This window comes from Silene latifolia, chromosome Y (assembly GCF_048544455.1).
Source record: "Silene latifolia isolate original U9 population chromosome Y, ASM4854445v1, whole genome shotgun sequence".
Taxonomy (NCBI): Eukaryota; Viridiplantae; Streptophyta; class Magnoliopsida; order Caryophyllales; family Caryophyllaceae; genus Silene; species Silene latifolia.
This window is the reverse complement of record NC_133538.1, coordinates 30860729-30884296: the sequence shown is the minus strand read 5'-3', so window position 1 is coordinate 30884296 and position 23568 is coordinate 30860729. Positions and strand designations below refer to the sequence as shown.

The 23568-nt window shown below is 39.5% G+C and overlaps 2 protein-coding genes and 1 non-coding gene across 3 annotated transcripts; 1 reads left to right on the top strand and 2 right to left on the bottom strand.

The window, feature by feature from the left end:
- Positions 1-317: 317 nt before the first annotated feature.
- LOC141635401 (small nucleolar RNA R71) lies at positions 318-424 on the top strand. The gene has a single exon (XR_012540094.1). It is a non-coding gene; the product is annotated as a small nucleolar RNA R71 (small nucleolar RNA).
- A 3026-nt stretch (positions 425-3450) lies between these two features.
- LOC141627791 (putative mitochondrial protein AtMg00860) lies at positions 3451-4240 on the bottom strand. Its single transcript, XM_074441012.1, has 2 exons — positions 4050-4240; positions 3451-3856 (listed from the first exon to the last, which is right to left on the bottom strand). The coding sequence occupies exons 1-2, from the start codon at positions 4238-4240 to the stop codon at positions 3451-3453; spliced, it is 597 nt and encodes a 198-aa protein (XP_074297113.1).
- Positions 4241-13406: 9166 nt separating this feature from the next.
- Positions 13407-17162, bottom strand: LOC141627789 (uncharacterized). Its single transcript, XM_074441010.1, has 7 exons — positions 17142-17162; positions 15092-15476; positions 14834-14983; positions 14543-14734; positions 14157-14371; positions 13616-14063; positions 13407-13495 (listed from the first exon to the last, which is right to left on the bottom strand). The coding sequence occupies exons 1-7, from the start codon at positions 17160-17162 to the stop codon at positions 13407-13409; spliced, it is 1500 nt and encodes a 499-aa protein (XP_074297111.1).
- Between the last annotated feature and the right edge of the window lie 6406 nt (positions 17163-23568).

Below are 23568 nucleotides of genomic sequence, written 5' to 3'. Positions count from 1 at the left end.
CATTAACATGTTTCTTAGGTGATTTGGAGGCTTCTTCAAGCTTAGCCATAGCCTTCTCAAACTTCAAGTTAATGGTATCAATATAAGCACTAAGTTGAGCACCCAATTGAGTAATAAAGTCCACTTCATGCTTTCCTCCTCTAGTAGTCTTCCGAGGTCTACTATATTGTGAGTTATGGACCGCCATTTCCTCAATCTTGTTCCATGTTTGATTATCATCAACTTCGGTAAACATACCATTTGATCCCATATTGAGAATCTTTCGGGAGTCTTCATAAAGACCATTCCAAAATTGATGTACAAGAAACCACTCGCTAAGTCCATGATGTGGACAAGATCGGCAAGTATCCTTGAATATCTCCCATGATTCATACAAATATTCATCATCCCTTTGTTTGAACCTGGTGATTTGGGCTCTCAATATGTTAGTCTTTTCCGGAGGATAGAACTTTTTGTAGAAAGCAAGTGCAAATTTCTTCCAAGAGTCAATACTAAGAGTAGCCTTATCAAGGCTCTTTAACCATTGTTTCGCGGAACTAATCAAAGAAAAAGGAAATAAGACCCATCGAATTTGGTCTTGAGTAACTCCGGTTTGAGAAATCGCATCACAATAGTCATAAAAAGTCTCCATGTGCGAATGAGGGACTTCACTAGGCATCCCCCCAAATTAGCTTCTTTTGACTAATTGAATAAATGCGGATTTTTCAATGAAATTACCGGTCAAATGTTGTGGTGTGGGAGTACCATTTGGTAGGTTCTCCTCGGTTGGTACGGAATGTGATGAAAATTAAGGCATTGTGGGTTGATTTTGTGGTTGATTTTGTGTTGGGTTATCCTCTCCTTCTCTTGCAAAAGGGTTGATGAACTCAATGTTATTTGGTTGAATGTCCACTATCTCACAAATACCTCTCAAAGTATTTCTAACAAGTCTTCTATTGTTGGTAAAAGTTCTTTCAATTTCAAGATCAATGGTTAACAAGTTACCTTGTGATCTCCTAGACATGCAAAATATCAAACAACTTGAAAACAATTAGAACAAACCTGGAGGATTTTGACTTCCCCAAGGTAAAGAAAGACACAACTAAAAACAATAAAAGAAAATCAAATCAAGTTAACACCGTCCCCGGCAACGGCGCCATTTTTGGTCGGACTTATCGTTTTCGGTTACTTGTCGTTAAGAGGTACCTAGACCAAAACAATATTTATAACTTCACAAACTACTCTAATTTTAGTAAAGAGGTAAGTAAATGTCGGATCCCAAGGGACGGGTATTGATGTAGGATTTTCGATTGTAAATGGTCGTGTCTAAGGGTGTCACAATCTGGGTTGAGGTAGGAGATCAACTAAGCTAAATAACAATGTAAGTAAAACAAGCAAGATGATGAAAATGAGATGTAAACAAATGATTAAAAGCACTAGGGTGTCATGGGTTCATAGGGGATTCATGGGATTTGATCATACAAACATGTTTTCTACTAGATACAAGCAATTATTATTGTGATGGGATCGAGTTAGTGTATATCTTACAATCCCTAGGAAGGTTTAGGTCCTGGAGCCGAATCGATTAGATTGTACAACACCTACAAGTCGACTTAATCCTCCCTATCCAACTATATGCATGGTCTAATGAGACTCGAGTTGGTTTATGTGTTACAAGTCTCATTGAAAAGGTAAGTGATGGGTAAAAAATGCAAGGATTCATAGTCTCGCATTTCATCATACATAACATGTGCATAAGTTGGAATTACAACAAGCAAGCAAATTAATTATGAAAGCATATTAGATTAAGCATGAAACAATCCCCATGCATGTTGATTTCCCCTAATTACCCATTAACCCTAGTTAAGGAAACTACTCACTCATTATCAAGTTTAACATGCTAACAAGGTTGTCAATCATACTAGCAAGGCAAAACATGATGAATAAATGAAGATGATTAACAATAATTAAAAAGGGATTAAGAGAGAATTATATCTATAAAGATGATTCCAAATAATAAAGCAAAGAATAATAGAAGTACTTGATGATTGATGGAAGGTTGTCAATCCTCCAAATAAACCCAAATAATCTTTTAATTACCCCAAATAAATGATGAACAATAGAGAAATTAAGTAAATATTAAGAAATGAGATTTGTATTAATGCTAAATTAAGAGTTGATTACAAGATTAAGATAAGATTAAGAATGCATAAGAAGAACATGATAATCTAATTATTACAATGGGGTATTTATACTAAGGATTAGGTACATAAATTAGGGTTACTAAGGGCTTAAATGACGATTAAGACCCTTAAGAAAAGTTGAGGAAGTGCTCCTCTCGAAGGAGATGCGCATATCCGTTTTGGTAGTCTTCATGGAGTACGCTCATCCCGAGCGGCTAGGCAGTAGAGACGGTTGGCACTGGAGCAGAATCCGAGCGGATTGTAGGTTGGGACACTCAGATCATTGGGCCTTAAGACGAGCGTGTTGGGCACGGGACGCTCGGACTGTAACAGGGCGACGCTTGTCCTGGGCACTGCGCCGCTCGGATTGCTGGGCAGTCACTTCTCTTCTTTTCTTTCTTCAACAATCCTTAAGGATCTTGTTGGAGATGCAAGGATCCTTTCACCATTTCCCAATTATCAACATAGGCCTTCTAGCATTGTCTTCCCTTTGATGCTTGGTTATTGAATTCGATCAATTTAGCTCCATTTTGCCATAAAAATGCAAGGTTTGCACTTTTTTCCTACCAAGAGATCAAAACCTCAAAGAATATGCAAAACAAAAGACTAAAGATAGTAAATGACCCAATTATGCACTAAAAAGCATAGGAACGAGGCTAATTCGGGACTAAATATGCTCAAATATGAGCCATATCAAAACACTTGGCTACAAACTCTGCTATTTCCCTCATCATTCAGGCCACCAAAAAGTTTTCTTTAGGTTTCTGTATAGTTTATCAAAACACTTGGCTACAAACTCTGCTATTTCCCTCAGCCCACCATTTTGCCATCCTCGAATCATACTATTGTTTCTCCAAAATTTTAGAAAACAATTCAGACTCTACTGTCAAATCACCAATGCTCTCCCCTTTTCTTATCACATGAACTCCCATCTTCTCAATCTCCTTTCTCAAACTCATGCGAGACAAAGCACTGCATAGGTGATGAATGGATTTCCTACTCAGTGCATTTGCCACCACATTTGCCTTTCCCTCATGATACACAATCCCCTTGTTATAATCAATGATCAGTTATATCCACCTCCTTTGCCTCATATTTAACTAGCTCTGAGTGTAAATATATTTCAAGCTTTTATGGTTTGAAAATACCTTAAATGTCGCACCGTATAAGTAGTTTCTCCATATATTTTTAGTGCAAATACTAAGGCTCCTAGTTCAAGATCATGGATAGGGTAATTCTCCTTATAAGGCGTCAACTGACGAGAGGCCTAAGCTATGACCTTCCCATTCTACTTAAAAACGCAACCCATCCCATTCTTTGAGGCATCAGTGTATACTTCAAAATTGTCACTTCCATCTGGTAAGGCTAAGATAGGAGCCGTGGTTAAGCGCTCCTTAAGAGTTTGGAAAGCTTTCTTACAACTCTCATTCCATCTAAACTGGTTCCTCTTCCTCATCAAAGTTGTTAAGGGCTTAGCTATTTTCGAGAAATAATTCACAAACCTTCTATAATACCCTGCTAACCCTAAGAAACTTCTAATATCAGCCATGTTCTTTGGCCTCACCCAATTAGAAACTGCTTCAAGTTTACTCGGGTCCATTGACACCCCTTCCTTCGAAATGACGTGACCAAAGAAGGCCACTTTCTCCAGCCGGAACTCACACTTACTCAATTTCGCATACAAGTCATTCTCCCTTAAGGTTTGTAAAACTAGTCTCAAATGTTGGGTATGCTATTCTCTTGTTTTCGAGTACACCAAGATGTCGTCAATGAAAACAACCACAAATTGATCTAGGTAGGCACTAAACACTCTGATAATTAAATCCATAAACACAGCGGGTGCATCAGTAACCCAAAGGCATTACCACAAATTCATAATGGCCATACCTAGTTTTGAAAGCTGTCTTGGGAATATCTCCTTCTTTCACTCTCAACTGATGGTATCCCGATCTCAAGTCTATCTTGGAAAACACACCAGCTCCACCCAGTTGGTCAAACAGGTTATCTATATGAGGTAAAGGATATCTTTTCTTGATGGTCACCTTATTTAGCTCCCGATAGTCAATGGACAACCTCATACTTCCATCTTTCTTCTTAATAAATAAGACTGGTGCTCCCCAAGGTGACACACTTGGTCTCACATAGCCTTCTCCAGCAATTCTTCCAACTGCTTCTTTCGGTCCTCCATCTTCTTAGGTGCCATTCTATAAGGTGCTTTCAAAATTGGTCCCGTCCGAGGTTTCAATTCAATGCCAAAGTCCATCTCCCTCTTAATTGGTAACCCAAGAATTTCTTCAGGGAAAACATCGGAAAACTCGCAAATAACTGGAATTTCCTCTCTCTTAGATTCGGCCGCACTCATGTCTTGCACATGACATAGATACATTTGACATCCCTTCAACAGGTAAGACATTAATGTTGTAGCTGTTATAAATTTCACCTTAGGCTTAATCATAAAACCCCTTTAGGACACTCTCACCCCTTTAGGTCCCCTAAATGAGATCTTTCTTTGTTATCAATCTATAAAAGCTCTTTGTTTAATCAACCAATCCATTCCCAAAATAATTTCAAAACCTCCTACCGGAAACTCGATTAAATCTACTATGAACACCACCTCCCCAATCTTAATTTGAACGTCTTTAAACATCATTATAATATATCTTATGGACTCTCTCGAAGGTATCCGTACTTTATCATTTATAAGAATTGGGTCTTTAAGCTCTAAAAACTTAGCATGCTCACTTGCTACGAAGAATGAGTTGCCCCAGAATCAAACAATGTGAATGAAGGCTTAAAGTTTACAAGAAAAATACCCGAAACAATGTGAGTGTCGTTCTCAGCCTCTTTCCCTTCTCGACCATGAACAGCTTTTCTGCCGTCTTTTGACCCATACCAAAGACAGTTGAGGCCGAGCTGTTTATGGTCCTAACACCACGTGCCTGGTTGCCATTTCCTGCATTCTGCCTCTGGTTCATACCGTTCCCAAAGTTATTGCTTCCCTAATTGGCAAATCGGTTGAAGTTGTTGTTACTGCTGTAGTTACTTCTCTAATTATTCCATTGTCCAGAATTACTCCTATAGCTGGATTGAGGAGTTCATAAACCACCAGCTACGTTGTTATTGCTATTGTAGCCATACCGTTGTTCAGATCTGCACTCGGCTTTCACGTGCCCGAACTTCCAACAATCAAAGCATCGCCGCTTCCGAATAAAGCCTTGGCCGCGGCCCCCACCGACCCCATAACCGAAGCTCCCTCTACCACTACCAATGTATCCCCCTTGCTGAAACAACCTGAATTGACTATTATTAGACCTCTTGTTTCTGGCATTCTCAACATCTTCATTCTTCCTCTTCTCACCCTTTTCCTTCCCATCTTCCATTAACATCTCCACTAGCCTCTCTACGTATCCTTCTCTTTGGTAAATATCTTTCACATTAGTTGGTATTCCAGCTGTAAGCTTATGCTTGATCTCTATAGACAACCCGTTTTCAAATCTCCGCGCCATTATCCCGTCTCCTCAATTTAAATCAGACATATACTCAGATAGTTCCATAAACTTGTTGTGGTATTCATCTACAGTAATGCCTTCCGTCATCCTAAAAGTATCAAATTCCGACCTCATCTTGCTCCAGACGTGCTCAGGTACGAAGATATTCCTAAGCGTGTCCTTGAAGCTATTACATGGAATATACGACTCATCACTTAGTCTATAGACTTCCTTCAAATATTCAACACTATTTTCCCACCATAGTCCGACCTTCCCTCTCAGATAATATGTAGCTAGGTCCACACGTAGCTCTTTCGGATAGTTAATCAGCTTAAATAGATTGCTAAGCTCTCTGCCCCAATCTCCCAGTACCGATGGTTCTCCCAATCCATCATATTTGGCCGTATTGTGACGAGCGATAATAGCACTCATCTTTGCCGGATCAACTACGGTCTCCTTGCCCTTGTGTGCATCCTTCAATGAAAATGACAGGTTAGCATTTGTCTTTATCAGCTTGTCAATCTCCTCTTGGGTCATAGTTGTTGGAGTTGTTTCTTTGGAGGCATTTTGTAAAATTTGTATAAAAATTAAAAGATAAAAGAATAAGTGTTTTTGCTGGATTTCCCACTAGGTAATGTTTTGCCAGGGATGTAATTGCAGGGCAATCTAACTCAAAATAATTATGCCTGACTAGTACGATAGATTAAGTAAAAAACAATTACTAAAGTAAGACACAAAGATTTATACGTGGAACAACCCTGGGAATAAGGGAAAAAACCACGGGCACCAGGCCAGGAGGGATTATTACTATGATTTTGAGTATCTTGACAGGCAATGTGTATGTCAGGCTAGGAATAGAGTATGGTTGTTTAATAATAATGCTAAGGTAGTTTATGATTACAAATATAAGAGTAGAACACGAGTGTGTAAGTGATCTTTCTTCTTTCTTCTTCTATGCTATTTATAGTGGTCTTCTTCCCCTTGTAACGGTCTTTCAAGGTTGTTTTAGGTTTTCCCAGTAAATATGCCTCGTGTCCTATTTATCTGGGAGAGATTGGTTGACTCCTGAAGTTGGCTGCCTTTGATTCTGCTGGGTTGACTGTTTCATAGTTGTTGTGGGTTTTGTTGAATAAGTCTCCCGTGTAAATAGGAACCACATTCCTGAACTTTAGCTGTTGCCTGACGTGTTCTGGTTGTGCTTAACATGTGGCTTGATGAGATATCCTTTCAGGCCTGGCCTAATAGCCGCCTCACCTGACTTTCCCTCCTGGTTGGCACCTGTTCTGGTGTTTGGACGTCTTATATTGAATGTCTTCTTTTCAGGCTTAGCTTGGATAATCGCCCGATTCTTGTCTGATCAGGCAGGTAAATCTGCGCCCAACAATTGCCCCTTATCTTCTTATTCCCAGTGGATCTGGCCAGGGATAAGGAGATAAAAAATTTGGACCATGCAAAGTGTATAAGAATATTTTCCCGGAAAAAGAGTTTGAGTTCATTTCAACTTCTATAATGGCTAGTGTTCATAAATGAGGTAGGTTCATCAAACCCTAGGAAAGTCATGATTGGATTTGTCCACTTGTGTTATCCGTTGGATGTTTGCGGCTATAAAAATGCTTGAACCGTTTGCTTGCTTTCATATTTCCATTCTTCAACTTTCTAAATTTTGTTTTTCTTCTCTCTAATTCCTTTGTGAAATAAAGCCTTCTTTGAAAATCTTCATATTTCAATCATTCAGAAAATGGCCGGTGGAAGGAGAAAGACTGCTGCATCAAAGGCTGTTGCTGAGGCTGAGCAGGCTCCGATAGATGTTCCAGAAATTATTCCTGAAGATGAAGTTATGGAGATTTCTGCCCCTACAGAAATTCTGTCTATGACGTATAAGGGTGTCACTTTTGCCCTGTAAAATCTTTGTCTGCTTCTTTTCCTGAGGCCAATCAATTGAAGCCCTCTTTTGAGCATTACATGAAAGGTAGGGGTCTTTTCCCTTCTGGTGCTGAAGTCTGGGTCCCTGATAATGGTAAAGTCAGGGCTAATTGGTGTAGTCCTGGCTGGTTCTGTATTTTTGAATGGGCTTTCAAAGGAGGTTGCAGGCTTCCCTTTTCTCCATTTATGATTGAAGTCATCAGGGCCATCAAGGTTGCCCCTTTCCAACTTATACCGATGGTTTATAAGATTATACATTTTGTTAAACCCCTATGCAAAGCATAACTTTGTGATTACCGTTGAAGATTTCAATAATGTCTACCATTTGAAAAGTAATACCACTGGATGCTTCAATCTTCGAGTCAGGGCAAAGATGACTCATCTGATTACCAATTTTGATTCAGGTGACGACAAGGGTTATGCCACAACCTATATGTTCATCAAGGCAGATTTTGTTGCCCCTGATCTGGATTATCTTAATTATCCGGCTGTGGAACGAGGTAAGTTCTTTTCCCTACATTCAATTCAGGTTGTAACAGTATGTAGATTTAGATTTTAAAGATAGACTTACTTGTATTGTGTTTGTACTGGCTGATTGGCCTAATAATTATGATGCTGAGGGGTCGGCTGACCGGATTGCAGCTTTCATGGCCATGTCGGATGATGAGAGGGCGTGGCCTGCTTGCCTTGGATAGGAGTCTATGTCTCGCTTCAAGAAGGCTAAATTGAGCACTTATAAGGCTGTTAGAGGTGCCAAGGCTTCAGGGGCCTCTTCCTCAGGCAGTAAGTTTTTGTCTTTTCTTTGTAAATTTTATTGCCTGAACACAAGTTAGTATTACTGATATAGGGTTTCGTCGTGTAGCTACCAGGGCTTCTGCAAGGATTGCTAGTTTTGGCTTGTCTTTAGTAAAGGCAGGCGTTTCTCAAATCACGGGAGAAAAATCCCGGAGCAGTGAAGCTACATGGAGTGATAGCACTTTGCAAGTCCAGGCGCATGCTCATGAGGCTCAATTGGTGTCTTCTACTCGGGTTATGGTTGATGTCCTAGTCATGCTGGAAAGAGGAAAAGGTCGGATGAGTCTTCTGAGGGAGTTGGTGGTGTGAGTGAGGTCACGGAGGTTAGGGCTAGGCTTTCTGATGTTCAATTTGCTAAGAAACAGATCTGGCCTCACTCTTTCTTAGTTGATAATCCCTACTACAAGTACCAAGCTGAAGAATTGTCTGCCTAGGCAGTGGCTGCTATGTATCGTTCCAGGGACCATGCTGCTAACCTGGTCACCATGCTGCCGGAAGTATAACTCTTTTCTCTTTGGTTTTTCTTTAGTTATGTATTTCTAGTTTGCCCGATTTATGATTTGCTTTTAGAATCTAAATGACATGTTGAGAGGTGCTTGTGAGGTGGAATCCTCCAATGTTAAACAAGAGACCCTGGACTGGGAGGTACAATGCCTGAAGAAGGGGAATGAGGCAGGCAAAGCAAGGCTGGTTGTGGAAACGTCCAAGTTGGGGTCTGTTCAAAATGCTGTGAAATCCATTCAGGCTAAGCTTGTTACAGTCCAGGAAGAATTGAAGGCTGAGAAGCGGGCTATGCAGGACCAGTTGAAGGTAAATAAGGAGCTGGCTGCTGAAAGGGATGTGGTGCAGGGTAGATACAAGGATGCTGCCATGTATTTCTTTGGGAAGGGTCGTGTAGATGCCATGAAGTCAGGACATACTGGAACCCAGAGCAAGATATGGCTGATCTTAATGCCACCTATCCTATTCTTTGCAAGCTACATGGTGATGACGAGGTTGATTCTCCTCCGTCCAAAGAAAAAAGTGGTGAGGCTGACGAGGAAGAGGATGATGATGTGGAGGAGGAAGCTGATGAGGGCATTAGTTCTGCTACTGCTTCCAAGGAAGGCTGATAACTTAGCTTTAGGGTAATACTTTTTGGCCCATCCAAGGAGGGATGTTCCCTCGAGAAACTATCTTTAATTTTTGTTGCTAGCTGGTATTTGTCCTACCCAGGAAGGGATGTTTCCCGGGCATACTTTAAATTTTCTGCTTTTCATTTGACAAAATTTGAAGATGTTTTCCTGTTCCTTTGTATGCCTTGGTTAAATTAAGTAGTACCTGCAATAATGCGATTTGAGCCATTTTGTTAAGATAATGCCTGTCAGGAGGGCTTATGGCCCTCAGTCCCTTTTTAGGAAATCATTGCTTTTTGCCTGTCTAGAGGGCTTTTCTGGGTAAGAGGGGTGGTTGCCAGTCAGGGGGGCTTATGGCCCTTAGCCTGTCAGGAGGGCATTAAGACAAGTGGTCTGGTCGTTTTTCACCATCATACTTCTCTTTTCATACAGAGCTCAGTTTTTATGTGTTTTTTTGGTGTGGCAAAAATTCCAGGGTTTGTGAAGCATTTATTAGATGTTGTTCAGGTTGGGTGGAGTAGCCCTCAATCCTGAATATTTGTTTAAGCCTGTGATTACAATGATCTAGATAATTTATAGAAAAAGGCGTAAAACAAGGTTTCAGGATTTAATATGATAATATGGTAAACTTGTACTTATATTGAATAAGGAGTAAATAAGAACATAGCAACTAAGCATTCAGGAAAAATGACAATTAGCAGGAAAGCATGTATTGAGTCATAGAAAAGTCATGTTGTTATTTCATTCAGGGGTCATATAAAACATTGCCAGGTAAGAGATAAAGTTAAATGGCCTTACCTGGTTTGAAGTATAGAATAATAAGTTTATACATGAAATAGTTTTAGGTGGGAGATGTTCCAGGATCTGGGGATCATTTCTCCGTCCAAGGTTTGTAGCCTGTAAGCTCCCTGTCCTACTATTGAATCAATCAGGTAAGGTCCTTCCCATGCAGGAGCTAGTTTGCTAGTATTCTTGTCCTTTGTATTTGGGAATATTTTTCGTAGGACTAGGTCTCCTTCCTTGAATACCCTGATGTTTACATTTCTGTTGTAGCTTCTGGCTACTGTTTGCTGGTAGGAGGCGATTCTGATTCTGGCTGCATCCCTTAATTCTTCTGCCAGGGTTAGGCTATCCTGCAGTAATGGCTTGTTCTCGTCTACGGTGTTCAGGCTGCTTCTGGTAGTTGGTACATGGATTTCCGTTGGGATTACTGCTTCACAGCTATAGACAAGGGGGTAAGGGGTCTGGCATGTGGATGTTTTAGGTGTAGTTCTGTCAGCCCAGAGGACTAAAGGAAGTTCTTCAGCCCTTCTGTCTTTTCTTCTTTTTAGTTTTTTCTTTAGGCAGCTGGTTACCACCCTGTTGCTGGATTCAGCCTGGCCGTTGGCTTTTGGATAGCCTGGTGTAGAGGTTACTAGGTTGATATTCCATTGTGCACAGAAAGCCATTGTCCTTTTTCCCACGAACTGATTACCATTGTCACAAACTATTTCTGAGGGGATGCCATATCTACATATGATATTACGTTTGATGAATGATATGACATCATTCTCCTTGACTTGTCTGTATCAGTCAGCCTCTATCCATTTTGAGAAGTAGTCAGTCATGGCTAACATGTAGACTTTTTGTCCAGGAGCTTGGGGTAGTTTGCCTACAATATCCATTCCACACTTCATAAATGGCCAGGGAGCTGAGATGGAGTGTAGTAGCTCTGATGGTTGATGGATGAATGGAGAATGGAGAATGAAGTTGGCAGGCTTCACACTTGGAACTGTAAGCTAGGCAATCAACCCTTAGGGTTGGCAAGAAGTAGCCTGTCCTTAGAACCTTGCTTGCCAGGCTTCTGCCACCTTTGTGATTTATACAGTATCCATCATGTATGTCCTGAATAACTTGTTCGGCTTCATGAGGTTCCAGACATCGCAGATAAGGTCCAGACTGAGACTTTTTGAACAAAATGTTATTTATAATAGTATAGGTGGAAGCTTTAATTCTAAGGGCCCTCGCTTCATGCCTGTCTTTGGGTAATATCCCCTTTATGAACTAGTCATAGTATGGTTTGGTCCAGGAGTTTGTGTCCTCATTGATAGGATAGATTTGGTCAGGCTTTGTAATGGTTGGTTCTAGCAGATGAACGATAGGTGTCTTATCAAATACAGCTGGGCTGAAATTTGATCCCAGGCTGGCTAGGGCATCAGCATGGGTGTTTATGTCTCTTGGTATTTGATCAATGTCAATTGAACTAAATTTTTTGCCAAGGTTTTTAACATAGTCTAAATAGAGAATCATTTTGGAATCCTTTGCAGCAAAAGTTCCTTTGACTTGATTAGAAATTAAAAGTGAATCAGTTTTTACCTTGAGATTTTTCACACCATGATCTATACATACCTTAAGTCCAGCTAGCAGGGCTTCATATTCAGCTTTATTGTTTGTTGCTTTAAATTCAAAACTAATAGCCTGGGCTATTAAGTCTCCCTGTGGTGATTTTAGTACTAATTCTAGGCCAGTTCCTCTCATATTTTTTGCTCCATCTACGTGTACGGTTCATTCATGGCCTAGTTTTTGGGTGTCTAGATGATTGACCTCTTTTATGAGGTCCGGTTCTAGGCTGGGACTAAATTCAGCCACAAAGTCTGCTAAGGCCTGGGATTTAATTGTTGTCTTGGATTCAAAGGTTATGTCATAAGTACTTAGTTGTACTGACCATTTTGCCATTATGCCTGAGAGTTCAGGTTTTCTCAGGACAGATTTGATAGGCAGATTGGTCCTGACAATTATTGGGTGACTCTCAAAGTAAGGTCTAAGTTTTGTGCAGGATACAATCAAAGTAAGTAAATATTTTTCAAGTAGTCCATACCTTATTTCTGCATCCAGCAGATTTTTACTTACATAATAGATAGGGTTTTGTTGGCCTTCAACTTCCTTGGTCCGGACTCCACTTACTTCAGTCTCAGTAACTGATAAGTAAACCGTCAGGGGTTCTCCTTTGTTAGGTTTGGCCAGTAGTGGAGGTGTAGCCAGGTAGGTTTTTAATTCTTGGAAGGTTGTCTCGTGTTCAGGCATCCATTTGAATGATTTGTTCTTTCCGAGGAGGTCATAGAAGGATCTGCATCTTTCACATGATCTAGATATGAATCTGTTCAGGGCTGCAACTCTTCCTGTTAGTCTCTGGATATCTTTGACTGATTTGGCAGATTCCAACTACAGGATGGCTTTTATCTGTTCTGGGCTGGCTTCAATCCCTCTTATTGTCACCATGTATCCTAGGAATTTGCATGAAGACACTCCAAAGTGGCATTTGGAGGGGTTCAGTTTCATGTTGAATTCTTCCAGGATTTTGAAGGCTATTTCCAGGTCCTTTACATGATCTTTTGCCTTCTTTGATTTGACCACCATGTCATTAATGTAGACCTCCATTATGTCACCGATTTGGTCTTTGAACATCATTTTGACCAGGCGTTGGTAGGTTGCCTCTGCATTTTTCAGGCCAAAGGGCATTACTGTGTAGCAATATATGCCCCATTCTGTGATGAATGCAGTGTTTTCCTGGTCAGCTGGGTGCATCTTGATCTGGTTGAATCTACTTGAGGCATCCATAAATGTTAGTAGTTCGTGCCCAGCTATAGCATCTACCATTGCATCAATATGAGGGAGTGGAAATGGATCTTTTGGGCAAGCTTTGTTAAGATCAGTGTAGTCTACACAAACTCTCCACTTGCCATTCCTCTTTTGTACCACAACCACGTTGGCCAGCCATTCAGGGTACATCACTTCCGTGATCATCCCCATGTCTAGGAGTTTGTCCACCTCTTCGTTAATGATAGTGTTGCGTTCAGGGGCAAATTTTCTCCTTTTATGCTGTATAGGCTTAAATGAAGTGTCAATATTAAGTTTATGGGTAATAACATTGTCATCTATGCCAGTCAAATCAAAATGGGATCTGGCAAAACATGAAGATTTATTCTTAAAAAAACATACTTGTTCTGGCTGATATTATCAGTGACATCAGATCCTACCAGTACGTGCATGTCAGGATACTCAGGGTCTAATATTACCTGATCTGTTTCCATTTGGGTTTCTACCACATAAGTGCTCCTGACAGGGTACTTAAATTGCTAGGCGAGAGACTTACCTGTCTTGGAAGGTTTTAAGGATTCAATATAACATTCCTGGGCAAACTTTTGTTCACCTTTGATGGTTGCTATTCCCCATTCTGTCGGTATTTTGACGCATTGGTGATAGGTTGAGGGGATAGCTCTGACATTATGGATCCAAAGCCTGCCTAGGATTGTATTGTAGGATGAAAGGCAGTCCAAGACTCCAAATCTTTCATATGATGAGACTCCTTCAACGTAGGTTGGCAGGTAGATTTCTCCCAGAGTATTCTTAGTTTCACCACTGAATCCTACCAGGTCATTTGATTTCTTTATGATCTGGTTCTCATCAATCTTCATGGCATTTAATACGTCAAGTATAATTAGGTTGACTGAGCTGCCACCATCTACTAGGATTCTCAGGACACGTGCAGTCCCAATTTGCATAGTAATGACTAGGCCATCATGATGGACATCTGAGATTCCCTGCATATCAGTATCATCAAAAGTAATTTGAGGTAAATTTCTAGGTTTGAAAGGAGATTTCATTTTTGACTCCCTGGTTATTTTCTTTGTAACTGAGCTAGTCAGGCTACAGATTTCAGATCCTCCATTGATGAATTTGACTTCATAGATGGGTGATGTTGGGGGCAGGTCACGTTGTGGTCTTTCACGATCCTTTCCTGATTTGCTGCTTTCCCTGCTCTTTGATGGCATCAAATCTTTCAGGTAGCCTTTCTTTAACAGGTAGGCCACTTGTCTGCGTAGACCCAGGCATTCCTCTGTGGTATGTCCTATGTCCATGTGAAATTCACACCATCTTGTTGTATCCTTTCTTGAGTTTGGGTTGTCCGTCTTTTTGGGCCACTTGACAATGTCTCCCATGTTGTCAAGCCTTTTGATCAATCCTGCAGTATCAACAGAGAAGTTATATTCTTGAATAGGCGGGTAAGTATAAGAGTTACCTCCTTGCTCATGATCATAGTTGACTTCTGATCTATCAGGCCTAGTGTAGGGGGATGGCCTGGAACTACTTCCTCTGGGATTAGAACTTTTCCTGTTAGATCTTTCATATCTTGAGACACTGTCAGTGGTTTCAGCTTTGAAGCTTTTGTCTTCTTCTAGCCTGATGTAGCCAATGGCTTTTGCCTGAACGTCTTCAAAAGTCAGGCAAGGTTTCATAGTCAGCTCGTCATAGAAATCAATGTCTAGTGGTAGTCCCTACCTGAAAGCTTCCACGACTGTTCCAACATTACATATGGGGATTGATACTTTCTCTTTGTTGAATCTGGTCAGGAATGCTCTAATTGTTTCGCCAGGATTTTGCTTGATTCTGTATTGGTTACTGGATCTCTTTTCGAGTTCCCTGCTGCTGGCAAATTGAAGGTTGAACGAGTTTATCAAATCTGGAAAGGACATGATGCTTTCATTTGGCAGATTTATGTACCATTGAAGGGCAGGTCCGGCCAGGGTTGTTCCAAAACCCTTGCACATGCATACTTATCGCAACTCACTAGGTATGGAGGCTGCCACCATTCTTTGTTTGTAGTAGGCTACATGGCTTTGAGGATCTGTAGTTCCATCATAAATTCTCATTGATGGTCCCACAAAATTTTTAGGCTGATCTATCTTGGCTATCTCATCCATGAAGGGAGAGTCAGCATAACTTTCAAGGTTGGCTTCTTCAATGGTTGGAGATACTCCAGGGATCTTCTCAAATTTCTTATGGAGTTTCTGGATCTCCTGGAGCATGGCCATCATTATGGCTGCGTTAGATTGATCTGGGATGGCCTCTTCATTTGGAGTATCCCCTGAGTCTGAATCAAGCTCTTCTGCTTTAGATTTCGTTGGAGTTGGAGTACCAAAGTTGGAGGGATTATTACTATGATTTTGAGTATCCTAACGGGGAATGTGTATGTCAAGCTAGGAATAGAATATGTTTGTTTAATAATAATGCTAAGGTAATTTATGATTAAAAATATGAGAGTAGAATGCGAGTGTGTAAGTGATCTTTCTTCTTTCTTCTTCTATGCTATTTATAGTGGTCTTCTTCCCCTTGTAACGGTCCTCCAAGGTTGTTTTAGGTTTTCCCAGTAAATAGGCCTCGTGCCCTATTTACCCGGGAGAGGTTGGTTGACTCCTGAAGTTGGCCGCCTTTGTCTCTGCTGGGTTGACTGTTTTATAGTTGTTGTGGGTTTTGTTCAATAAGTCTCCCGTGTAAATAGGAACCCCTTTTCTGAACTTTAGCTGTTTCCTGACGCGTTCTGGTTGTGCTTAACATGTGGCTTGATGAGTAATCCTTTCAGGCCTGGCTTAATAGGCGCCTGACCCGACTTTCCCTCCTGGCTCGCACCTGTTCAGGTGTTTGAACGTTTTATATTAAATGTCTTATGTTCAGGCTTAGCTTGGACAATCGCCTGATTCTTGTCTGATCAGGCAGGGTAAATCTGGGCCTAACAATAAGCATGTGCTTATTGGAGCTATTTCAAACATTTTAATAACTTAATTATAATTTAAATTAATCCCTACATCCACAACAAATTACTCAGTCAGATTTATTTCACCCAAACTGAGGCCATATTTCACGGCATTAGTCCTCAAGCGGGCGAAATTTTCGGCCCTAATTCACCAACAAATTTTTTATAAGTCATATTATCATGATCTAATTTCTCTACTTGCCTTAGGGGCACGAATTCCACATATGAGCTTTCATATCAAATTATACACAGAAGTTCACTAATTCATATTGCACACTAACATGTGAATAACAGTAAAACTTGTAATAACCATTAGCACACGTGATACTTGCACAATGCAACATGATTGTTTCGTTTAATTATTATATATCGTGGATACTTGGCATTGGACATTTTTAAATTCCGATTGCTTTCACTTCATAACCAAACATTGTTCCGGTGTACTTACCGTTCGGCCATACGACCTTACTTTGCCTCACCATTGGCCTACATATCTTTGGACACACACTTCATCACACTTAAACATCCAAACCTCGTGAAGCACATAAGAAAGCATCCACTCTATCTACCCTCACTCCTTTACTCTCACCGAGGTGCCCGGTTTAAAACTAAAATGGCCATAACCCGAATTAAGGACGTCTCCCTTACCCGAGCTAAGGGGGTTCCTAATAGTTTCTACCCAGTGTTCATTTTATTTAGACACATCGTAGGTTCATTTAATTCATTGGTTTGCCCTAGGAACGTTGCTCTGATACCACTTTGTAACACCCCTACTTATCAAAGAGCATTAAGCTAGGCATCTCAAATAAAAAGACGGTGTCACCATCTCAGTTGCCTAAGGTAATAGTATGAGGAACAAACGATTCAAGGTACTTTAATGAAAGATTAAACAATGCAGCGAACTGTCCAAAATGGACTACAAATCACACGGCAAGCAAAACGGACTTGCTAAATAATCCTCAACTTACAATCCGATAATTAAGGTGATAACTAAATGGTATAGTCTGACAACTAAACGTAACAAAAGTGATGATTCTGGTCCCAGCTAGCTCTCACGTCCCAACCATGCCACAATCATCAGCTATACCTGCTTATTATCTGCTTCCATGACGGAAACAGTAATTTAAAAGAACACATAAACACATAAGTCAACCTCATTATTCTATAATAAATAAAGCGACAACATATGATTGCTATATAAAATAAACGATGCAATATATGTATTCGATGTCAGAATGTCACTGTCTCAATAATAAATCACGAGTAGTCAGTTGTCGAGGCTCTCAGCCCAAGCTTAACCACACCGCGCCCTTCCTGTCCTATCCATACCAAGGTCCACGTCTCTTCCACATCCCTGTGCCTAGCCTATCAGTTTCAGGTCCACAACCGCAGCCGTGCCTGACCTATCCAATTCATAATCCTCTCACAATATCATTGCCAACACAGAATAACCTAGCTTACACAATTCAGTCACTAATATAAATAATTGCCATGTATTTTATTAACCACAATGCCAAGCTTCTCTTTCATGAATTATATTAAAAAGCCAATGCCAGTGCAATACGGTAAGATACCAATAAGATACAAACAACCAGTTAACAAACTATAATAACACCCAAGTCACACCCATCAGCCGCACGCCACTCTTATTCCGTCATAAAAGATTAATATCATGCCAATAACAAATAATTAAGTCACATAATTATACTTAAGAAAACCCCGCTGTTAAATGTTGAGTAGCTAGCCTACCTTTTAGCAACTTCCGCTTAAATAATCCAAGCAAGCAAATATGTAGATACCCGTATCTGTCGATATTGGCATTTATATAAATCCCTTTAAACCCCCGATGATGATAGGACGACATGTATTCATCAGTTGGCATTGTCATTATTTGTAGCTCGTTTTACGATGTATAATGGGCGTCGTTGATGGATTTTTATTAATTTAAATGAAATTTAAATTAATGTTTAATTCATAAATGAATTCATTTTATCGTTTTAAATTTGAATTTATTTTTCCCAAGTTATTTTATTGAAAATAGAGTAAATGTTTTGCTGAAATTTATTTAATTTGATTTGAAAAATCATTTTGAATATAAATCGTTTTATAAAGTTCGATATGAAAACTCGAGTTATACGACGGTTTTTTAATGTGATTTGAGCAAGATTTCTAGCTCAATTTAAGCTCATTTTGGGTTCGATTTTCAATGACATTTTCGACCCATTTCCCACCTCATTTGGTCCCTTGTTCGAACCTTCCTACACGCACACCAACCCTATAACACCCCTACTATCCGGCCAAGATAATTGGAGCGTTACCATCTCGGTTTTCCGAGGCAGTGAAATCGGAATTACAATTAAGAAACTTTATTAAATAAATAACATGTTTAGTTATTACAAACGTAAACTAATAAATGAAATATAACTCGTCTATGCCATCTACCTAGTGACATGTACTCGACTCCAAAGTCCGTAGCGCGGCCCGAATCCCGATCACGTCAACAAACAAACTTGTACTTAACCTGCTCCCCATATGACCAAAGAATATCATATGGATCGACACAGGCCACCCAAAGATAGGTGACAATTACACAGACACACAAACGTCAGCAACGATAAAAGAAAGTGTGACATGACTCAAGTGCTTGAGTCAAAAATATGACCATGATATGAATGACGACACACAATTATCTAACCGTCATGCCGGTACGGTGACACGCCAAGACATACTCACAACCACTTGTGCCAGGAACATGTCCACGAAACCATACTCACACAAGGTACTCCGAACATGTCGGTGGTACCGGGCCCAAGAGCGACTCGGGTCCCCTGCCAGACGCCGTGCCTCACCCACACGCGTCCTCCAAGACTCAAGTCATTAATGTGCACATTCCTATTGAGGTGAGAAGCCCCAATAGGCGACTCAAGCGGAAGACGGTCTCCAAACCGCCTTCCGTCTCCATAAAACAAGTAACCAACCAACACCGCAATATCCTCCTATATATATGACAAACACAATAAATGCAAGGTACCGTATAACATGCCAATTATCGACTCATTAAATGCAATTAATGATAAACAACTCATTTGCCAAATAGACACATTATCGAAACTGAGTAGGATAAACCTACCTTTAAGTAAGTTCCATAAGTAAATCTAAATCCAATAATAATACCGCTCCATAAAACCGTCACCTAAATATAGCAATTAAATAAAATAATTACTAATATAATCTAATTAAATTATATAATTAAATAACTAAATATAATGTATGATTTAATATAATTAAATCTGAATCCCGATTCAAACTCCCGCCCAAAACCCGTCTCGCTTACAACCGCACACTCCCTCCCTAACTCCGGCAGCCACCACCTCAACCACCACCTGCTGCTGCCACCGTGGCCACCCCCACAATATGATTGAATCCTCAAACATTATGTGCCACACTCTTACTCTCATGACCGTGAAAACCAAGCTTGGTAATACTAAATCCACGACTTTATCTCACAAATAATATTCCCAAAAGCCGACTTTCAAAGAGCAACCTCATCTCTTTGTCTCACAAAATTATACTCCCCGAAAAAGGCCGACGTCGGCATAATAATATGTTCATCACTTACCACATACACATGTACACGAACTTTAAAATAGTTTCGCCATATATTTCTCACTACGACCTTTACTAGACATATTGCACCCTCAATTCTCCTTGATCACCTCAAATTCAACTTAATATCTTCTTATATTCCTATTTCATATATCTTTGCTATCATCTATCAATTCTCGTCAATCCTTGAATTCAATTTACATATTCTCACAATTATGAACAACCCAAATTATCACTTTATTCTACCCTTAGATACCTCAATTTCTTTCTTTCCACCATTCAATCTCATTTATTTATCAACTCAAGATTTCCAAGTCATGTCCAACCACAATATCCCTCAATATACAACCCAAACTCACTCACTATGCATAAGTTCAATCAATCAACAAAGGCTCGACCTAGAGCACACATCAGTCATTGTTCTATTGTCCACAAGGTCATCTCATGTAATCAACTCACTCACTCACAACTTTGTATGGGCTAACTCATCTTTCTAGTGTTTCCAAATTCCCAACTTGATGTTCATACATAATTCCACACTTCAACCCTTCACCTGAATCCCTTAAATACATCAATACCTCTAGACAATGAGACGCACACTCATATACGACTAGTTTCCGTTCAACAATCTCTTACCCTTAATAGTTACACCACCATATAACCGAACCCAAATCATTTCCAACACATTATCCAAGGCTTCAACCGATACTATTCTCATTCATCACATGACCTACCATTCACGACACCATATATGTACCTCTCTTCCTCAAAGTCAATAACCACGTCAATTATCAAATTTACCTAAATTCCAATAAAACACGTGTTTTTCATTTAAAATTCTCAAGATGCAACACTCACTCATCCTACATTATTAGCACTCGTTATCCTCATGGCTCATCGACTCTTGCCCATTTCACATCCTCTCCAACACAACCATATATACCAATACGTCTCCACTCATCACGACTATATAACCCCCCCCCCCAGGGCGGACTAGGCGTTGACTCAATATAAGCAAAATAACACATTATTAGTAAAATGGCAACATTATGAGACAAGGAAACCATGTTTAAACACGAACATGTAAAATTTAATCGTATACCCTATGGTATATATATATATATATATATATATATATATATATATATATATATATATATATATATATATATATATATATAAATGAGATCTAATGAGTCCACCAAAATTCCTTGAGTCTATAAGTCCTCTTTAGAGCCCTTGGATGAAGGAGGTGGAAGGCTGAGATTGAAGGGAAAAAGGAGGGGATTAATGCTAAAAGAATGGATTAATCCTAATTTAAGACACTCTCTCTCTCTACCTCCCTAATCCCTCTAATTAAAAATTAATACACTATATATCAATTATTTCCCCATCAACTTCTCTCTCATCTCACAAATATCATTACTCTCATCACTCTAAAAAACCGAAATAATTCAAAACCCAAAAAAAATAAAAATTCTCACCCTCTCTCACCATGACCGACAACCACCACTCTCACCATAACCACCTTCACTGACCACCTCATCCACACTGTCACAACCCACCACGCCCCACCGCCACCTCCCTTTACTCGACATCACCAACACCACTCCACGGCACCACCACCGCCACCTTCTTCCACTCGACCACACCACCACAACACTCCACCACCACCACCTTCTTCAACATCCCACCCCTCCCCTCTCTTTCTCACCTTTCACCACCGAACATTACCAGATCCGCGACCCCACCACCACGGCCAACCACAAAACAGATCCACCTCACCACGGCCATCACCCCAACACAACAACATCATATGCCCTTCTGCCTCCTGTCCGTCGTGGCCCCACATCCACATCCACAGCCACCAACCACCACCATCCCGCCATCGCCAAAAAAAAAAAAGATCTGAAAAGAACGGCCACCACAGCCACCACCCCAACACAACAAAACATCATATGCACCACGCCATCCTCATGCACCACCTCGTCTCACCACCCACCACCAACACCTTCACGCACCAAGGCCAGATTCGCCACACTGCTGCCACACCAAAGCCACCACTCGACACCACCATTGCCGAAACCACCACCACGACCTCCAACCCGATCTGAAACCCCGACACCCCCGACAACAACAACCCCAGATCTGCAACCCGACAACGCCACCGCACCACGTCACCGATAACCAACGACCGACAACACCCTTCCTCACTCAGACAACCCGCCAATATCAACAGAAAATAAGGGGCGGTGGTGGTTGGTGGTCGCGGCTTTTCTCCCTGCCTTTCTCTTTTTCCATTTTTTTGTTTTTTTTTTATAGTTTTCGTCTTTTTTTTTATTGAGTTCTGAATCAGGTTGTATTTTCAGATTTTGCCTTTGTTGTCCCAGATTTTCGGTTTTTTTTTTTTTTTTTTTTTTTTCAGATTGGAGTTTATTGTTTTCAATTTTTCACAAATCTCGTCTTTTTTTCAAATATCGTCATGTTTTATAATTTTTCAAATCTCGTCTTATAAAAAGTCGTCTTGTTATATATTTTTTTTAGATTTACGTTTCAGATCTGGTTTTTTTTAGTTCCTTTTCCATTTTCCATTTTTCTTTTTGGGCTTTTTTTAGTCCTTTTCATTTTTTTTTCCAGATTTACACTCGTATGTCTTTAAATTTACACTCATGTTTCTTTAAATTTACACTTGTACTCCAACAAAGTTACACTCGTATTATGAAGTGTAAATGTGGTGTTTTCACATCTGGTTTTTTAAAGTTATACTTATATTTTTTTAAATTTACACTTGTATTTCCTCATATTTACACTCGTATTTCTTTAAATTTACACTTGTATTTTCTCACATTTACACCGTATTTCCTTAAAGTTACACTAGTTTTATATTTTTTTCAAATATCTTTTTGTGTTTATATTTTTTTTAATCTCGGCTTGTTTAAATCCGTCTTGTTATATATATTTTTGTAAGATTTACACTCGTATTTCATCAAAGTTACACTCGTATTTCCTCAGAGTTACACTTGTATTCTATTTTTTTGGTTTTAGATTTAGTTTTTTTGCTTTATTTTTCATGTTTTTTTAACAGGTCTACCTTTTTTATGAGGGTGGGTTGGTGGTGTAGGACGGTGGTGGTGTTTGTCGGTGGTCGGACTACAGTTACACTCATAAAGGACGAAAGTTGCACTCTTTAAGGACCAAAGTTACACTTAAAGGATCAAAGTTACACTTATAATGCATTAAATTAACACTATTAAACCTTCACATTTACACTCGTAGACCTTCAAATTTACACTTAAAATAATACATTTACACTCGTAAAGCATCTAATTTACACTCGTAAAGCATCTAATTTACACTCGAAACATTTTAAGACTATATAAATTCAAATTTTTATATAGAAAATTGCCTAAAAAATCAAATTTACACTCTTAAACTATTACATTTACACTCGTAAAGCATCAAAGTTACACTCGTTAAATGTTAAAAATATATAAATTCAAAATTTCTGTCATAAAAAAATCAAAATTACACTCATAAAATATTACATTTACACTCGTAAAACATCAAAGTTACACTCGTAAAATGTTAAAATTATATAAATTCAAAATTTCCGTCACAAAAAATTTAAAATTACACGCTTAAAATATTACATTTACACTCGTAAAATGTTGAAAATGTATAAATTCAATTTTTTGTATACAAAATCGCCACAAAATCTGTCACCATTCCATCACAAAAAAAATCAAAGTTACACTCATAAAACTCATACAACATTACATTTATATTAATAAAATCTGAAACTCAAAACTGTTTAATTAGGGGATAGAGAGAGAAAGAAAATTTAATTAGTGTATGGAAAATTGATTAGTGATAATTTTTTTTTATTATTTTCAATCTCAACCATCCAT

Coding starts and splice junctions, on each gene's coding strand:
- LOC141627791 (XM_074441012.1), bottom strand. CDS start 4,240: ATGAGGTTGTCCATTGACTATCGGGAGCTAAATAAGGTGACCATCAAG. Junction 3,857..4,049: donor AAGACAGCTTTCAAAACTAG/GTATGGCCATTA, acceptor ACAAACCTTAAG/GGAGAATGACTTGTATGCGA.
- LOC141627789 (XM_074441010.1), bottom strand. CDS start 17,162: ATGGAAGCAGATAATAAGCAG. Junction 14,735..14,833: donor GAAAGTATCAATCCCCATAT/GTAATGTTGGAA, acceptor TGACTTTTGAAG/ACGTTCAGGCAAAAGCCATT. Junction 13,496..13,615: donor CTTAAAACCTTCCAAGACAG/GTAAGTCTCTCG, acceptor ACGTACTGGTAG/GATCTGATGTCACTGATAAT.